Source organism: Hyperolius riggenbachi, chromosome 11, assembly GCF_040937935.1.
Source record: "Hyperolius riggenbachi isolate aHypRig1 chromosome 11, aHypRig1.pri, whole genome shotgun sequence".
Lineage (NCBI taxonomy): Eukaryota > Metazoa > Chordata > Amphibia > Anura > Hyperoliidae > Hyperolius > Hyperolius riggenbachi.
In genome coordinates, this window is record NC_090656.1 from 223,258,100 (window position 1) to 223,277,091 (window position 18,992).

The window sequence follows — 18,992 nt, forward strand, 5'->3', positions numbered from 1 at the left end:
GGCAGGTGCCTACATTTGGGCACCACAAAAAGAAATGAAATCAATATTTAGTAGATCATCCCTCTGCAGAAATTACACCATCTAAAGTTCTAAATGCTTCCTGTAGGTTCCAATGAGAGTCTGGATTCTGTTTGAAGGCCATTTTATTGATTCCAAAACCTTTAGAACTAATTATTGGAACTCAAATTGGCTTGGTAAGCTCAGTGACCCCTGACCTACATACACAGGTGAATCCAATTATGCGAAAGAGTATTTAAGGGGGTCAGTTGTAAGTTTCCCTCCTCTTTTTTTTTATTTTCTCTGAAGTGTAGCAACATGGGCTCTCAAAACAACTCTCAAATGACCTGAAGACAAAGATTGTTCACCATCATGGTTTAGGGGAAGGATGCAGAAAGCGGTCTCAGAGATTTCAGCTGTCTGTTTCCACAGTTAGGAACATATTGAGGAAATGGAAACCCACAGGCTCAGTTCAAGTTAAGGCACGAAGTGGCAGACCAAGAAAAATCTTGGATAAACAGAAGCGACAAATGTGAGAACAGTCAGTCAACCCACAGACCAGCACCAAAGACCTACAACATCCTCTTGCTACAGACGGAGTCACTGTGCATCGTTCAACAATTCGGCGCACTTTACACAAGGAGATGCTGTATGCGAGACTGATGAAGACTTTTCTCTGCCCACAGCACAAACAGAGCCGCTTGAGGTATTCTAAAGCACATTTGGACAAACCAGCTTCATTTTGAAATAAGGTGCTGTGGACTGATGAAACTAAAATTGAGTTATTTGGGCATAACAAGGGGTGTTGTGCATGGAGGAAAAACACCACAGCATTCCAAGAAAAACACCTGCTACCTACAGTAAAATATGGTGGTGGTTCCATCATGCTGTGGGGCTGTGTGGCCAGTGCAGGGACTGGGAAATTTGTCAAAGTTGACTGGAATCCACTCAGTATCAGCAGATTTTGGAGACCAATGTCCGGGAATCAGTGACAAAGCTGAAGCTGTGCCGGGGTTGGATCTTTCAACAAGACAACGCCCCTAAACACTGCTCAAAATCCACTAAGGCCATGTTCATACTGTCAGCGTTTGCAGAACGCATAGAAAAGCAAAGAAAATTCAGGTTGAAAAACGCATGCATTTATATGCGTTTTTCTTGCATTTTCTATTGCATTTTTGCATGTTGAAAAGAAATGCGTCGCACAGGAAACAATGGGAAACGCAGAGGGAAACGTATGCTAAAACGCAATAGTACTCGTTTTTGATACGCGTCCATAGACTTTCATTGTGGCCGTTTCTGTGCGTGAAGCACAGAACTGCGTGCAGCAATGTGGATGAGAAACGTATGCGTCTCATACGCATACATGTGAACGAGGCCATTAGAAAACATTGGTAGCCGTTTCTATGCGCAAAGTCTGCCCGTACGCGTTCTGGAAAAACGGCTAGGAACTTGCATAGTCAGAACAGGGCCTTAGGCATTCATGCAGAGGAACAAGTACAGTGTTCTGGAATGGCCATCTCAGTCCCCAGACCTGAATATAAATGAAAATCTGTGGTGTGAGTTAAACAGAGCTGCCCGTGCTCAGAAACCATCAAACCTGAATGAACTAGAGAGGTTTTGTAAAGAGGAATGGTCCAAAATACCTTCCACCAGAATCCAGACTCTCATTGGAACCTACAGGAAGCGTTTAGCGGCTGTAATTTCTGCAAAAGGAAGATCTACTAAATATTGATTTCATTTCTTTGTGGTGCCCAAATTTATGCACCTGCCTAATTTTGTTTAAACAATTTTTGCACACTTTCTGTAAGTCCGATAAACTTCATTTCACCTCTTAAATATCTGTGTGTGTCTCCTATATGATATATTTAACTGACATTTTTTATGATAACAACCAACGATTTATACAGGAAAAACATTAACAAGGTTGCCCAAACTTTCGCATTCCACTGTAATCTCATTGTAGTAAACTCCAAGGGACCAGGAAAAGTGTTTTACTATATCAGAAATTGTCCTGGAAATAGCCCAGCATGCCCTGCAAAGGAGAAACTCTGTCTTCCCATTGGAGGTATAGTACAAGCACTTGCACAATTGGTGGACTACATTGGTATACCTTGGGGCTGCCTAGCCAGGCTGGATGTATTGCTGGTGCAGTATCCAGGGCTCATTGCAGCCATCACTGAATAGAGAGGCAGCCACTCGCTTCCTGTGAGTGGATCCGATAGCTCCGCGGGCAGGACTTACAGCACTAGCCTGAAGAGAGCACGTTCTTTGTGCAGCGTTACATGTAACGCAACGTGGGCAGTGTGAACAGCCCCATTGACTTTGTATTGCTGTGAGTTGGGAAGCGTTACAGGCTGCACTAACGTGCGCCTGTAACGTCCCTGTGTGGAAGCAGCCTAACCGAAGTTTTGTTATACCAGAGTTTACTATACCAGGCGCTGCTCCCATAGACTTATAATGGAGATTGGCCGGGACCTGGAGAGGTAGGTTACTATACCTGAGTTTATTATAACAAGTTTATACTGTATTGCACATCATCTCCTGTGATGAGGTCCTGTAGTGAGCAGCCTTGGTGAGTGTTTTAGCACATCCGGGGTCAGCAGAGACCCCCAGCCATGTCCTGCTTACCTCAGCTGGGTTTGTATGCCCGGTTTAGGCCGTTTATCTCCTGGTCTTGTGTGTTTCTAAAATAGTCCTGTGTCAGCGAGGGTGCCAGCAGCATGTGTGTGACAGCCGTGCATTCCACACGCGATGTGTCACCAGCCTGTGCCCCGACCTCCCATGGAACCCGCGATCAGGAGAGGGAAATGGATCCCGCGCAGGTTGTGGGAAAAGGCAGCGCTGCCATAGCAGGGATACTTCTAACACTACAAGAGGAATTTATTGAGTGATTCAATCAGAGAAGCTGGAGCTGAATCATCAGAGATCAGCTGCTGTGTGTGTCTGCAGCCAATGACTGGCAGTGCTCTCATTCAGCGACTGCATTGGCCATGTCAGCTGTTCAGTGTCAGGGCTGGAACCCACTAGAGCAATTTTTTTTGAGCGTTTAGGGAGTGATTCAAAATGCTAGCGATTTCCCTAAACGCTCAGCTCATGTTAATGGATGGGCCAAATTCCACTGGCGTGATTGCGATTATCAAAATCACAAACGCAAGACATGCAGCATTTTTGAGCCTTTGCGTTAGCGTTTTGCAATGCAAAGTATATAAACACTGGCGTAATTTCTCATGAATCGCTATACAGAGCGATATTGCTAGCGTTTTTACATTACTGCACACTGTAAAAAAATTTAAAAAATTAATTGAAAGGACCAATCAGAATTAAAAACGCTTATCACAAATCGCTGGCAAAACACTTACACTTTTTAAAATCGCTACCAAAATCACTAGAAAACGTTCATTAAAGGGACTTCGAGCAGTAAATTAATACAAAATCGGAACTTAACTGGGGCTTTCTCCACCCCATCGTAGGTCGGGAGGTCCCTCGGCGTCCCTCTGGCTCCTCTTGCAGGCCCTGCTCAGAAATGGCTCCACGGCGAGTGTCGGGCTCCTTCTTCCGCAAAGATGACGTCAGTCGTCACCACGCCGGCCGCCTCGCGTCATCACGGCGGCCGGCGTGACAGTACTGCGCATGCGCGATTAAACCGTGCATGCGTAGCACTGTCACACCGGCCGCCGTGATAACGCGAGGCGGCCGGCGTGGTGACGACTGACGTCATCTTTGCGGAAGAAGGAGCCCGAAACTCGGTCCCAGTGTCGCTGGGAGCCATTTCTGGCCAGGCCCTGGGAGAGGAGCCAGAGGGACGCTGAGGGACCTCCTGACCTACGATGGGGTGGAGAAAGCCCCAGGTAAGTTCCGATTTTGTATTTATTTACAGGTCAGAGTCCCTTTAAATCACTTACAAAACGCTCAGTACAAGTGCTAGCGATTGCGATTAGCGATAGCGCTTTGTAGTGAGTTCCAGGCCTTAGGCCCCTTTTCTACGAGCATTTGATAGGCAGTGAAAAGCCTCTCAAACTCTCACTACTGCTCACTACTGCCTGGTAACTGGTCACTACTGCCTAGTAACTGGTCACTACTGCCTGGTAACTGGTCACTACTGCCTGGCAACTGCTTGCTGCTGCTGCCTGGTAACTGCTTGCTGAGCACACAGCTCAACTGCCCGTGGAAATGAGCCCTTAAAGGACTTCCGAGGCCAAAATTACTAAAATGACACTTTACCTTTTTATTATCAGAATCCACGGAGGACGCCCTGCTCGTCCTCCGCTCCCTTCCGCCGTCAATCTAGAGCTTTCGGTTCCCCCAGGGCTTTGCCCGACCCCACCGAATGGGACGCATCCATTCCACCACTAAGATGGCCGCCGCCTTGATCCGCGGCTGCGCTGTACGCTTTGCCGCAAGTGCGACTGCGCAGCCTTTAGCCCACCTCCTATATATATGTATAAGTGCCCCCCCACCCCCTCCAGCCCCATGTGCAGTGTTTAGAGCTCACCTGTCACGCCATCACAAATCCTGGCCTACTCCAGTGTCCGGCATCACAGCAAAGCGCCCAACGTGACAATGGTGCAAGTAGCAATGTCGCTACATGCGGCAGCGTCACGCGGAACAGACGCTTGCCGTGGCGTTGGACACCAGAGTAGGCCATGATTGGCGCCAGCCTCACAGGTGAGCCTTCAACACTGCACACTGCTTTGTATCCAGCATTAGATCAGATTTCAGCAGATTGCTTTCTTTTTGTCCTGAATTTTTGCTCACCAGGGTGCTGTATGACTGCACTATATTCTGCCTTTGATCCTAGATAAGATCAGCCGGATGCCTTGCCAGGTACTCCTCCTAGGAAAAGCTAGCAGGGCACCCTCCCCTCCACACACACACACACACCACACACCCAGACACACACACACACACACAGACACACAGACACACACACACACACACACACCACACCACACACACACAGACACACACACACACACACACACCACCACACCACACACACACACACACACACACACACACACACACACACACACACACACACACACACACACCACACCACACCACACCACACCACACCACACCACACCACACCACACCACACCACACCACACCACACCACACACACACACACACCACACCACACAGACACACACACACACACACACACACACACACACACACCACACCACACCACACCACACCACACCACACACACACACACCACACCACACCACACACACACACACATCACACACAGACACACACACACACACACACACCACACCACACCACACCACACCACACCACACACACACACACACACACACATACATCACACACACCTTCTGTGTATGGCATCAGCTGTCTGCCTGATAACCCAACTGCACACCAGTCGCCTGTTCAAGCAAACAAATTATAACCCAGCTGTGCATTAGTCACCTGATCAAACACATTACACCTCCATGATGGGAGATTGATTGGGCATCAGTGACGGCTTTACTGCCTTGTGGGTTTCCATTATAATCAGATGTCAGCAGAAACGTGCTTGAAGCCTGATTGATCTGCCGCTTGATGGCTTTGTGCTGATCGATGCAGTACAAAGCTGTTCGGCCGTCGGGGGCTATCAGTCATCAATCAAAAAGGTTGTTAAGCCTGGTACTCACTATCAATTATGATTGGCCAATCACTGACCAATTTCACCACCTTCATGTAATATAGGGTTTACCTAAACAATCTGCTCATAGTATTCAATGGCGTCAATTCATCAAGGCTGTTCGATAAACAAAAAACAAGTTGGGAAAATACAGCATTCAGTATTTTAGACTATTGGGCGCTAATTCACCAATGTTTTCACAGGTACGGTAGAAGTTTGGTAATTTCCAGAAGCCGAGTTGCCGGTCACAGCAGAATAGTGTGAGCTGTCTCTGTGTTGTTACATCTGTTCTCCATGCAGAGACAGCATTACAATATAAGACGCATCCTGACTTCCCTTTAGATGTGCATGTTTTGTTATACTGCCTCTGCTCATTCTGAATCTGTTTATTAGTCTTTCTTAACATTTTATGTCTTTGCCACAGCTTAGATGAACTTTCAGGAGATATTACACATGTCCTGCTTAGGTGATTTCCCCACTAGCTACTCTGCATCTTCAAACAGGAACCTAAGAGATTAAACTGCCGAAGGGTTGCGGGGGAAACCTGTTTCATTCCATCTCTCTCTGCTAACTGCCTGGGGGGTAGGAAAGCAGGACCCGCCAGAGAAGCCTGCGGGTCCTATCAAAATGCATCATCTGGACTTGCAGGGGACAGGGGCTGTTCCTATAGGCTTCTGCTCCTGTCAGTCATAGGGAATCCGCTCTGCTTCTGTGAGTGCCGCACTGATTCCAACAGAGGAGAACTGCCGGTAATCATCCAGGGCTTTACCGCATGCTGTAACCTTGGTGAATTTACATTTACTGACATGTGTTGAGGTATTTTCTGCACAAGTCGGTAATTTACCTCACTGCTCAGTAATTTCAGCTTTTCATGCGGTAACGGCCTATATGAATTGACACTTTCCTAAGTGTTCAGTAAAATCCGCTGTTTTCTGCATTACCGAATGCGGTAGTGCTTGGTGAATTGACGCCACTATCTGTTGACTCTAATACTACAGGGAGGTGGTAAAATTGGTCAGCGATTGGCCAATCATAATTTAAAGTGTGTACCGGGCTTTAGTGTATGGATTGCTTTATAGAAAACGGAGAGAAAAATTGTTATAAAAGTGGTCTAAGAAAGGGTGTTTGTGACACCTAGGTTTGCCCAAAGGTGTGTGTGTGACCACACTGCAAATTGTCGCTGGTGATCAGCAAAGTGCTAAAAAGCGCTCCAGTGTGAACCAGCCCTGAAGCAGTGTCGGCACTGGCTGCTAATAAGTGCAGCACAGCCAGCATCAGTAATAGCCACTGGAGCGCTCACCCAACTGCTGCGAATGTTCAGCAGGTTAACAGCTGCCCACACCCCGCCCCTTGCTTTCCTATAGCCCTAGGCCATGGCCTTTGCGGCCCTGCCTGAAATCTGACCAAGCATTTGTGTTTATTCGGGGCGGGGACATTTTTGCACAGAAGCTTCCGGCCGTGGTTATGACACGATGGTAATAGTGACCAAAATTATTTTAGTCTGTCGGCTTGGCAATGCTCAATCGTTGATTACTGAGGACCCACAAATGTGAGATTGTCACCTGCAGTCTTCATAAACGATTGGATGCCCTCTCATGCTGTGGGTATGTCAGCATGTGCCCCCTCCCCTTCATCAATGGGCCTGAGTCCGCTCTTGCCTAATGAGCAGTGGCCTTGGCTGAGCTCAGCTTCCCTTTGATCGCGCCTCTCCTCTGCCATTCCCAGGGTGTGAAGGCCGAGGCAAGACTAATCTTCACTTCCTCAAATAATATATCAGGTACTTGGCTGTCAGGAGATGGAGGACGGGCAGCAGGGAATGTGAGGAGGTTAATCACAGCCCTGAGGCGGCTCTTCCCCTCTCTGTGAGCACCCGAGCTGTGTGTAGGCCAAGGATTGGATTTCACAGGAAAGACACGGCTCAAGGCCAGGAGCCTTCCCCAGGATGTAAATCTATCCAGCGACTCCATGGCCTTGTGTGTGCCCATATTATACGGACTGCAGTACCAGTACGTGGCGTAGTGGTTAGCGCTCTCGCCTTGCTCTCTGTCGTCTTTGCTCAGTCTTATCAACAGCAAATGACTATCTGGGGAGCTGCAGGCACTGCGGCAGAATGTATGCAGACGTGCAATCTACAAAACTTTGCAAATTAGTGCAAATTTACGAACATATGCATTTAAAAATGTGAAGGCTGAACTGGTACTTTAAGACATCTGAAATACTGTATTTTTCAGCATATAACACGCACCTAGGTTAGGAAAAACTCTACTAAACCTGGTGCGTCCATGGTCCAGGAACGTCTTGTAGATGTTCTCCCCCAATTTCCAGTTATTGTGTCCTTCTATGTCCCCCGTATTTCCTCCTGTGTCCTACTTTGCTTCCTGGTGTCCCCATCTGTCCCCCCGGTGTCCTCCTTTGCTTCCCCATGTGTCCCCTTCTGTCCCCCTGTGTCTTCCTTTGCTTCCCCATGTGTCCCCTGTGTCCTTCTTTCCTGCTCAATGTGTCCCCTTCTGTCCTCCTTTGCTTCCCCATGTGTCCCCTTCTGTCCCCATGTCCTCTTTTGCAGCACCATGTGTCCCCTTCTGTACCCATGTCCTCCTTTGCTGCACCACATGTCCTCTTCTGTCCTCCTGCGCCCTCCTTTGCTTCCCCATGTGTCATCTTCTGTCCTCGTGTCCTCTTTTGCAGCACCATGTGTTCCCTTCTGTCCCTGTGTCCTACTTTGCAGCACCATGTGTCCCCTTCTGTCCTCCTTTGCTGCACCACATGTCCTCCTGCGCCCTCCTTTGCTTCCCCATGTGTCATCTTCTGTCCCTGTGTCCTCTTTTGCAGCACCATGTGTCCCCTTCTGTCCCTGTGTCCTACTTTGCAGCACCATGTGTCCCATTCTGTCCTCCTTTGCTGCACCATATGTCCCCATGTCCTCCTTTGCTGCACCGTGTCCCCTTTTGTCCCCATGTCCTTCTTTGCTCCCCCATGTGTCCTCCTCTGTCCTCCTTTGCTCCCCCATATGTGCCCTTCTGTGCTCCTGTATCCTTCTTTGCTGCCCCATGTGTCTGCTTTTGTCCCCCCCCCCCCCCCCCCATGCCTCTTGCACTCCCCCGTGTGTCCCACACCTCCCCATCCTCCTCCGCTCCCAATGGATAAATAGAAATCAGCGGCAGCACGGCTCACCTAATCCAGCAGCAATCAGAGACCTCTTCTCTCCCTCACAGCTCCTCTAGTGCCGGCTTCTGTTTATCGCATCATCAACAGAAGCCAGCACTAGAGAAACCGTGAGAGACAGAAGAGATCTCTGATTGCTACCACTGATTTCAATTTATTCATTGGGAGCACAGGAGGATGGAGGAGTGGGGGACACACAGGGGACAGTACATGGAATCCCTGACGTGGCGCTGGGTCGGCGTTCGTATTGGCAGGTGTTGCAAGTTGGGGACTCCCTGTATTTGGCATATAAGACGCAGTGACTTTCTGTCATTTTCAGGGGAGAAAAAGTGCGTCTTATATGCCGAAAAATACGCTAAATGCTGTCTGGGGTTTCCAGCAAAGATCAGAGCCTGTCTTCTCCTCTCCGGCTGTCATTTATGCTGATGAAACTTTTGGTCCTACACAGATAGTTCAGCCTGCTCCATAAATACGTCCCAATGAGCCGTTTTGAAGTGTGAACGATCTGCTGACGACTTAAGCTACATACACACGAGGCACGGATGTCTGCAATTGCATGGAGACAAGCAACAGTTGAAAGTCTCCAGCAACGACAGTTGTATACAAGCGACGATTGTATACACGCGGCAACAACCTGTCTGCAACATAGCGGAAACTGTTGCTCAGCAACTTCTGTCGCAGGTTCAATGAACTGTCGGACTCGCAAGAGTTGCTAGAGACTAGCATACACACGACCGCTCCGACTTGAGACTAGGGACGGTTCCTGCAACAGCTGCCCGTGATTGAACAAGTCAATCGCCTGGCGACAGCTCTGATTAGCAACAGTTGCTTGCGCGCGCCTCATACACACGGGGGACCTGTCGCCGCAACATGTGCGCGCCATGTGTTTCCAGCAACAGTTGTAGCCGGTGTGTATGGGCCATTAAAGAGGAAATAAATGAGTTAGGCCCAGTGCACACCGAGCGGTTTTTGGAGCGATCCGCCGGCCGCATCCGCCTGGAAAAATGCTTGGCTAATGTATTGCAATGGGATGGTGCACACCAGCGGTCTGAGGTTTTTGCCAAGCCGCAATTGCGCCTCCTGCTGCGCGTTTGCGGTTTGCTAAAAAACCTCAAACCGCCGGTGTGCACCACACATTGAAATACAATACAATAACAAGCGTTTTCACTGGCTGATGCGGCTGGTGGATCGCATACAAAATCCGCTTGGTGTGCACCCGGCCAAATATCTGCTCTCTGCTCCCAAAACCGCTAGCGTTTTGACGATCTGCTAGCGGTTTTGGTGTGCACTGGGCCTTAGTCAGTGTTTGCCCATTGTAAAATCTTTCCTCTCCCTGATTTACATTCTGACATTTTTCACATGGTGACATTTTTACTGCTGGCAGGTGATGTTGGTGGAAGGAGATGCTGCTTGCTTTTTTGGCAGTTGGAAACAGCTGTTATTTCCACAATGCAATGAGGTTCACCATGGTCCTGACATCACTCTGTGGGAGGGGTTTTACCACAAAATCAGCCATACAGAGCCCCCTGATGATCCGTTTGTGAAAAGGAAAAGACTTCTCATGGGAAAGGGGGTATCAGCTACTGACTGGGATGAAGTTAAATCCTTGGTTACAGTTTCTCTTTAACGCTTATCTGAGTTCTGCAGACAGCGCAGCAGAGGCATCTTTCTACCTAGAAACAGTCAGAATATATTTCAGCGCATACCTCGGGTTTTATTCAGCCCTGATCTGCTTGTACAGCCTTTCCAAACTATACATATCTTTCAAGATCTTCGCAACTGATAATTAGGCAGATTACCAGTGCATTGGTTTCCATGGAAACTAACTTAACGAGCATCCTCGGCAGATAAATGCGGTTAACAAATTCTTCCGGCCTCCAGTTCTTGTCGCGCAGCTGCGCCCGCGGCCAGGATTTTAGTACAAAAAAAATCTAATATTGATGCCAGTCATCCACCGGGGGTGGGGGGGGGGGAATCTTGGGCGACGAGACAGGTTAGAAAAACAGATCTGTCTGGTCAGTGACAAACTTTGTAGGCTTGCGTAAACCAAGCGTATGTGTTTACAGCTTTGCAGTTTTGTGAAGATGTTCTGCCCTAAAGGCTGGGAGCATATGTGTCTGTGCAGAAAGTCATGAATTTTCTGACGTGCGTTTCTGTGCTGTTTCCTGTGTTTGCATTTTTCATTTCGGTGTTTTTATTAAATACTGACACTCAGCAAGTGAAAAGAGCCCTTAAAGGACACCCGAGGTGAAAATAAACCAATGAAATAAACGATTGTATCTATCTTCCTTCTCTTAAAAATTACTTTTTAAGTTATTCCACAGTTTTATTTTATGTTTAAATCTTCTTTTTAAGTTTTAACTGGTTTACTGTTTTTGCTCAATGACACGTTCATTGAAGTATGCCATAGCTAAAATGTATGAACTATTTAACCTTTTTATCTCTTTCCTGCTCTCAGGAGCCATTTTCTGCTAGGAAAGTGTTTTATAGTTGGAATTTCTTATCAGGGAGGGTCACACTGTAGTCACTTCCTGTCTAAGTCAGGACTGAGTCAGCCACTTACATACCTGATATTTAACTCTTTCAGGCAGAGAAATAAAAAAAGGAACACAGCCTAGTTATTTGTGTGCTAGGCACTGTACATACACGTCTATCTTATCATGACATGTCACCTCGGGTATCCTTTACCTGAAATGAAAGACAGCTCAGGTTCTATACTTGCCTGGGGCTTCCTTAAGCTCCCTTGAGGCCGCTCAGTCTCTTGCCGTCTCTCTGGGTGTCTCCTGTCACTTGTCATTCAGAACGTAAGCCTGGCCGAGTCGCGTTTCGTCACGCATGCGCGACCCGGCCATGCACGCTCCCATCCATGGGAGCGTTCTGAGTCTGCACAGAAGTGCTGCGCAATCGCAGAACGCTGCCAGGCGTGGGAGTGAGACAGGGGAGCGCACCTGTCCAGGCCGCGCATGCACGATGAAGCACAACTCGGCTTTCTGGCAATATTGCGGGGGCAGGAAACACCCAGGGAGGCGGCAAAAGACTGAGTGGACTGGACGGGAACAAGGAAGGCTCAATAGGATCCAGAGGTACGTATCGGATTTTTTTTTTACACTTCAGTATCACCTTAAAGGACACCTGAGGTGAGAGGGATATTTTCTTTTAAGCAATACCAGTTACCTGGCTATCCTGCTGATCCTCTGCCTCTAATACTCTGAGCCATAGCCCCTGAACAAGCATGCAGCAGATCAGATGTCAGATCTAACAGGATTAGCTGCATGCTTGTTTCTGATGTGATTCAGACACTACTGCAGCCAAATAGACCGGCAGGGCTGCCAGGCAACTGGTATTGTTGAAAAATAAATATGGTAAATATGGCAGCCTCCATATCCCTCTCACTTCAGGTGTCCTTAAAGTGCACACAAGGTGAACCTCAGGTCAAAAACCGGACACTTACCTAAGAAGAAGGAAGCTTCTGGATCCAGTAGAGGCCCCTCACGCCCTCCGTACCACCATTTTCACTCCCGTACCCACCAAATGAAATCTGACGAGAGCATGTCGGATTTCTGATCGCGACCGCGCTCCTCTTGGAGCAAGAGCGTGGCCGTACTGCGTCACCACATAAAAAGATCTTGATGCCGGGCAAGTTATTATTATTTATATAGCGTCGACATCTTCCGCAGCACTGTACAGAGTATACAGGTAGTCCCCGTCTTATGAATGCCTGACTTACGAACGACCCGCCGATACGAACAGCATGCGTTTCCATGGGAACAAGTCCTCAAAAAAAATAATTCAAATTGGACTTGTAGTTTTTGAGAGAATCGATTTAAAAAAATTCAAAATAAAAATGGCTTTTAAACTTGGGGGGACACTGGAGACACAGGGGACAGAGATGGCACAATGTTCTGACTTAAAGAGACACTGAAGCGAAAAAAAATATATGATATAATGAATTGGTTGTGTACTATGAATAATTACTAGAAGATTAGCAGCAAAGAAAATATTCTCATATTTTTATTTTCAGGTATATAGTGTTTTTTCTAACATTGCATCATTCTCTAATATGTGCAGATTACACAACACTCAGCATTCAAAATGATTCTTTCAGAGCAGTCTGTGAACTAATGACCTCTCCTCTGGCAGATAAAAAGAAAACTGTTCACTTACAGTTGAGATAATAAAAGTCAGAAGACAGCCCTCTCCACGACTTTGAAAGTCGTAGAGCTTAATGGCTTTTTTGTATAGAGATAACAACTGGAGTTTCTTAAATCTTCCTGTACTGGAAACAATTAGACTGATGTATCTGATCTTAATGTTTTATTTCTTAGCTGTACTACACATACAAATCATAATACAATATTTTTTTTTTCGCTTCAGTGTCTCTTTAAAGGGGAACTGAATTGAGAGGTATATGGAGGCTGCCATGTTTATTTCCTTTTAATCAATACCAGTTGCCTGGCAGCCCTGCTGATCCTCTGCCCCTAATACTATTAGCCATAGCCCCTGAACAAGCATGCAGTAGATCAGGTGTTTCAGACTTTAAAGTCAGATCTGACAAGACTAGCTGCATGCTTGTTTCTGGTGTTATTCAGATACTACTGAAGAGAAATAGACCAGCAGGGCTGCCAGGCAACTGGTATTGTTTAAAAGGAAATAAATATGGCAGCCTCCGTATACCTCTTACTTCAGTTCCCCTTTAAGTACAGATTAAAGTTAAGAACGAACCTACAGTCCCTATCTCGTTCATTAACCGGGGCCTACCTGTATTGTCTTGTCACTAACTGTCCCTCAGAGGGGCTCACAATCTAGTGCCTACCATAGTCATACATCCATGTATGTCTCGTTTAGTGTATGTATCATAGTCTAGGCTAGGGCCAATTTAGAAGGAAGGCAATTAACTTATCTGTATGTTTTTGGGATGTGTGAGGAAACTGGAGTGCCCGGAGGAAACCCACATAGACACGGGGAGAACATACAAACTCAGATGCAGATAGTGCCCTGGTGGGATTTGAACCGGGGCCCCAGCGCTGCAAGGCGGGAGTGCTAACCACTACGCCACTGTTTTGGCCATACAGTGTTCTGAGTAATCCTATATATCACTCCTGCACACCGACTGACGCGTTTGATGTCGGTTTTATCACATCCAGTAAGTTTTGTTTCCAATTTAATGCTTCCTTGCCTGTAATACAAGGTATGGGGTTAACGCCATTAACACAGCATTACTGAAGCCTTACAGAACACGAGAGCTCAGAAGACAGAATGTAAATGTTATTCCTTCCTCTAAGTGGCTGCAGGTGATTTATCGGCCGGTCTGGCTGCGAGGGAATTGGCTCTCTCCTGTAATCTGTAGCAGCATGGGGAGGGCTGGAGGTCAGGAGAATATGTAGGTCATCTCGCTCGGTAATTGATACTTGGCATTGGTTTTCGGTGCAGGTGGTACAGGGCAGACCACTGACTGCACAGGAAGGGGGGGGGGGGCACAAGTATAAACACAGTCTGTTATACTGTGACAAAAATAACAGGTAACAGAAGCTGCGTAATCTACAGGGTGGTCCTGAGGGAAGCCCCTCATCAGGCACAGATCTTAAAATAGCTTAGTAATTAGAGTAATCATCATCTTAACGCTTTGTTTGCAACTATCTCGTCTTAACATTTTGATCACATGACCAGATACGGTGGAGCAACAACCAGTTTCTGGCTTTGTGGGTGGGGCGGCCTGTAGTGCATCATTCTGCTGTTCAGACTGCAAGGGGGGAAGGCACAGACCGAAGCTTTCTGATAAGGCTGCAGCCTGTAGCGCAGGCAGTCTGTGGGGGGCTCCTGACCACATATTTCTATCCCGATTAAAACAAGGCTACTGCACAGATCTTGGAAAACATTTTTTTCTGGAGCTGGGCTCTAAAGTGTTGGGTTACTTGTACTTAAATGAGGCCCTGGTTGATCAATGAGATCAGGTTGTCCAAATGTACGATGTACAACACTGCAGAAGAGGTTACCAGTACCACTTTGTGTATGCACAATAACAATAATGCAGCTTACTTCAAATATTTATATTACCCTCATTATTTTAAAATACAGACATGATAACTCCAGTATGTACAGTATAGGCTGCTACTCTGTGCCTGTACTGACAGTAAACTAGCTGCAGTGTGTGCTGATCTCTGCTGCCTCCAGTATGTACAGTATAAGCTGTTACTCTGTACCTGTACTGATCGTAAACTAGCTGCAGTGTGTGCTGATCTCTGCTACCTCCAGTGTGAACAGTATAAGGTGTTACACTGTGCCTGTATTGATAGTAAACTAGCTGCAGTGTGTGCTGATCTCTGCTACCTCCAGTATGTACAGTATAAGATGTTACTCTGTGCCTGTGTTAATAGTAAACTAGCTGTAGTGTGTGCTGATCTCTGCTACCTCCTGTGTGTACAGTATAGGATGTTACTCTGTGCCTGTACTGATAGTAAACTAGTTGCAGTGTGTGCTGATCTCTGCTACCTCCAGTGTGTACAGTATAAGATGTTACTCTGTGCCTGTGTTAAAAGTAAAGTAGCTGTAGTGTGTGCTGATCTCTGCTACCTCCTGTGTGTACAGTATAAGATGTTACTCTATGCCTGTACTGATAGTAAACTAGTTGCAGTGTGTGCTGATCTCTGCTACCTCCAGTGTGTATAGTATAAGATGTTACTCTGTGCCTGTACTGATAGTGAACTAGCTGCAGTGTGTGCTGATCTCTGCTACCTCCAGTGTGTACAGTATAAGATATTACTCTGTGCCTGTACTGATAGTGAACTAGCTGCAGGGTGTGCTGATCTCGGCTACCTATTGATGGTGTATCTCTTCTGTCTCCTGCACAGCACAGAGACACGTTCTGACATATATGGAAGATGCCGTCACCCAACTTCTAGAGCACAAAGATGACATCGAGCAGGGTGATGTGGCCAAGTTCTTCTCACAGTAGTGAGTATTCTATCATCCAGTGTGTAATTCTAAGGATTGTGTCCTGTGTGAGAGTTCCCTCCCCAGAGTTACCCAATGGGGGTGGGTTTATCGAGAGTTCCCTCCCCAGAGTTACCCAATGGGGGTGTGTTTATCAGAAGGTCAGGATAGATGAAAGCACTGCTCTACAATGAGATTACCTGAGCACAATCCTATGAGCCCTCAGCAACCTCCCTCTAGTTTGGTTTGTCCCAGAGGAGGAGGGTTCCCCTGACCCGCTATATTCAGCAGCAGATAGGATCGTACAGCACAGGACTTGACTGTCATTATCATGCAAAATAAATGAATGATTAGTATCTTATTAAAGTAGACCTGAACTCTTGCACAGTACAGATGGAAAACATGGAGCAATGCACCCTGTATGTATTTAGAGAGTTTAGCCTGTCTGATTCCCCCTCATCAGTGACTCATCACCAGCGTAATTTGATCTCTCAGCTGTGTCAGCTGGCTGCTTTAGCAGAGCAGCTAATTGGTAAACATAACATATTAACAATATGTCTGCTTCCTTGAAAGCAGGAAGTAGACACATTGCAGATTTATTGCAGGGTTTGTATCAGCCGTAACAAGGTAATTGTTTTAAATAAAAGTTATTATGCTGTTGCTTATCTTTTAGAGCAGTCCCTGCTGGCACAGCTTGCTGTACATCCACAGCAAACATCACCTACACAACAGGCTTACACACCACTGTGTAAACTTTTCAATTACCTTCTGATCGTAATCTCCTTCTCTTATCCAAAATAGGAAGCTTTTTGTAATTTGCATGCTGAGATAATCTTGTTACTGTAGCTAAATAAATAATACTTCCCACAATCCTTCTGGCACCCAGACTAGGAAAAGGTGGCCATACATCTCTCAACATGGGGGCCGATCGACCATCCTACTAAAAAATGATTATCGAATTGGATGAAAACGTGCATGCCTGATTTACGATGCAACCAATTTTGGGATGAAATTGGTCACATGTATCAATCGGACCTGCTGCAAGATGTTGGGCCGTTGTGGCCGATCAGGTGCGCGGCAGTCACAGTGAGTGATGTTGGGATGAACGTGACAAAATCCCAGCCGCTGTTTCCCCAGTGTATAAATTAGGCCTGAAAGATAAATCGAATTTAAACCGAAATAGTGATCACTAAGATCACAATTTCGGAATCGTCAATTATCGCGATCATGTCACTTCCACATGGGGAAGTTTGAAGAATTGGCTTCAAACTTCCCCAAAGTGCCGGCGCGTGCGGCCCGCAGCATCAGCAGCGATGGACATACCTTCTGCATGAGTCCAACACTGTCTGTCCTCTATCGCCGTCTGCCGTCTCTCTTGTGCTTGGCAAAACTCCAGGTTCCTGTACGTCCACATGACATACAGGAAGTATTCCATGCATTAGAGCCTGCAGGAGGCGAAGCGGATAGACTGGCATCGCTGGACTCGCTATTTCCAGAAAAATGTTGTGGGGGTGTCTTGGCACCCTGTGGAAAAAGGTACAGGAAACAAAAACGGGAGCCCAGTAGTGCAATATGTCAGTAGTTAATGTTAAAGAATAATAAAGTGAAATACTACTCACAAAGGTGGGTTGCACAGGGCAACCGACCGCAAGAAGCAGGTGGAGATTATTAACCCGACTCCACTCGGTGTGGTCCCCAATGGACCTCGATATGGTCGCTCTCTTGACGAAAAAGGAAACAGATGGCTACTGTGGTGGTAACCACGGATATTCTGTTACCACCCCTCGTACAGGCTGTGTACGGGGGTATACTATGCACATTGGAAGAAAGAGGCTCCCTATGCTGATCGACACTTGTCATTTGGCACTTTGATTGGCCTGAGGAAGCGGGCTCAGACCCGCGAAACGCGTTGCCTGTGCTAAATTAAAAATCTTTTGTTTATTACAAAGATTTCGTCATTGAGGTAAGACACCTCACCTTTTTGTTTTTAAACTGTTTTTAGAAGCTTTTATCCAACCAGGGCGCCTCTTTCTTCCAATGTCGCTATGTCCAGAACTGATATAGGAGGCACAGAGAGACAGAGTGGGCACAGAGAGAGAGAGACAGAGGGGGCACAAAGAGAAACAGAGCGGGAAAAATGTCACAAAGGGGGCAAGAGAGAGACCCATAAGAGGCATAAAGAGGCAAAGGGGGCACAAAGAGAGACAAGGGGACAGAGGGGGAACAGATGGGCAAAGAGGGGGAGCAAAGCTTGATTTGAAGGAAATCGTGAGTTGAATCGAAATCGCAATTTCAGACAAAAATCGCTCAATTCAATTTTTTCCTAAAATCGTTCAGGCCTAGTATAAACGTACCCCCCGCGTGTGCATTTATATATTACCTGTCCTGTGTTGCGGTGCCCATCCGTCTTCCCAATCTGCCGCTCTTCCATTAGCGGTTTACCTCCTGGCGGCGTGTATATCTGGGTGGTGCATATACAGGGGGTACATATATACACTGGGGGAGCGGTAATGGGCGTGGGTTCACAAGGCCGATTCCCGAGAGATTTCATGGTGAAATTGATCTGGAATCGGCCTGCGGTGTGGGGGCAGCCGACAGATCTCTCTCTAAAGCCCCAACAGCGGTATTCTGTATCTAGCGATTAACAAGCAATTTGAAAAAGTTGCACGACAAAACGTACGTGTAGACGTGCGCACAACCAAACGGGAAACCAGATAAGAACCACAAAGCAACTGATAAGAAGAAGGTGGAGCGTTCCGCAGTTCGGTATGATTTTGGAAACGACCAGAAGATTTGTGTGCGAGATAACAATGTGTACAGAAATCTAGTGCAACTGTCCACCAACTACTGATGATTACCTTGCAGCTAGCGATATGCAGATTAGGCATTTTCTCAAGTCACTCGTTAAGTCGTGCTGCATGTATTATAGTCGTGTGCGCGTCAAGACGTATTTTTCCGTTCCTCATAGTCGTTCAATTTCACCTAGTCGTTTGTTCTGAGATACTTTGGCTCATGGTGTGTATGGGGCTCAATCAGATTCGATCAGAGAGAGATTTTTCTCTTGGTTGAACCTGCCTATCATTGCTAGATGTATGGCTATGTCAAAAGGAATGATGGGGAGACCTATAAGTAACTATTTTAGAAAAAAAGAGAGAGGGTTTACTTATATTTTTTGGGCAGTTTTCTATTTGTGGATGTTACAACCCCCTTTAAAGGGAACCTAAACTGAACTTAAAACAAGAATTTCACT

General features: G+C 46.7%; 1 protein-coding gene across 1 annotated transcript in view; it reads left to right on the plus strand.

Moving 5' to 3' along the window:
- CSTPP1 (centriolar satellite-associated tubulin polyglutamylase complex regulator 1) overlaps positions 1 to 18,992 on the plus strand; it is a 198,211-nt gene that overhangs the window by 43,003 nt on the left and 136,216 nt on the right. Inside the window, exon 2 of the mRNA XM_068261540.1 lies at positions 15,661 to 15,763. Within this exon, the coding sequence (XP_068117641.1) occupies positions 15,661 to 15,763 (103 nt within the window). The remainder of the gene's footprint in view (positions 1 to 15,660; positions 15,764 to 18,992) is intronic.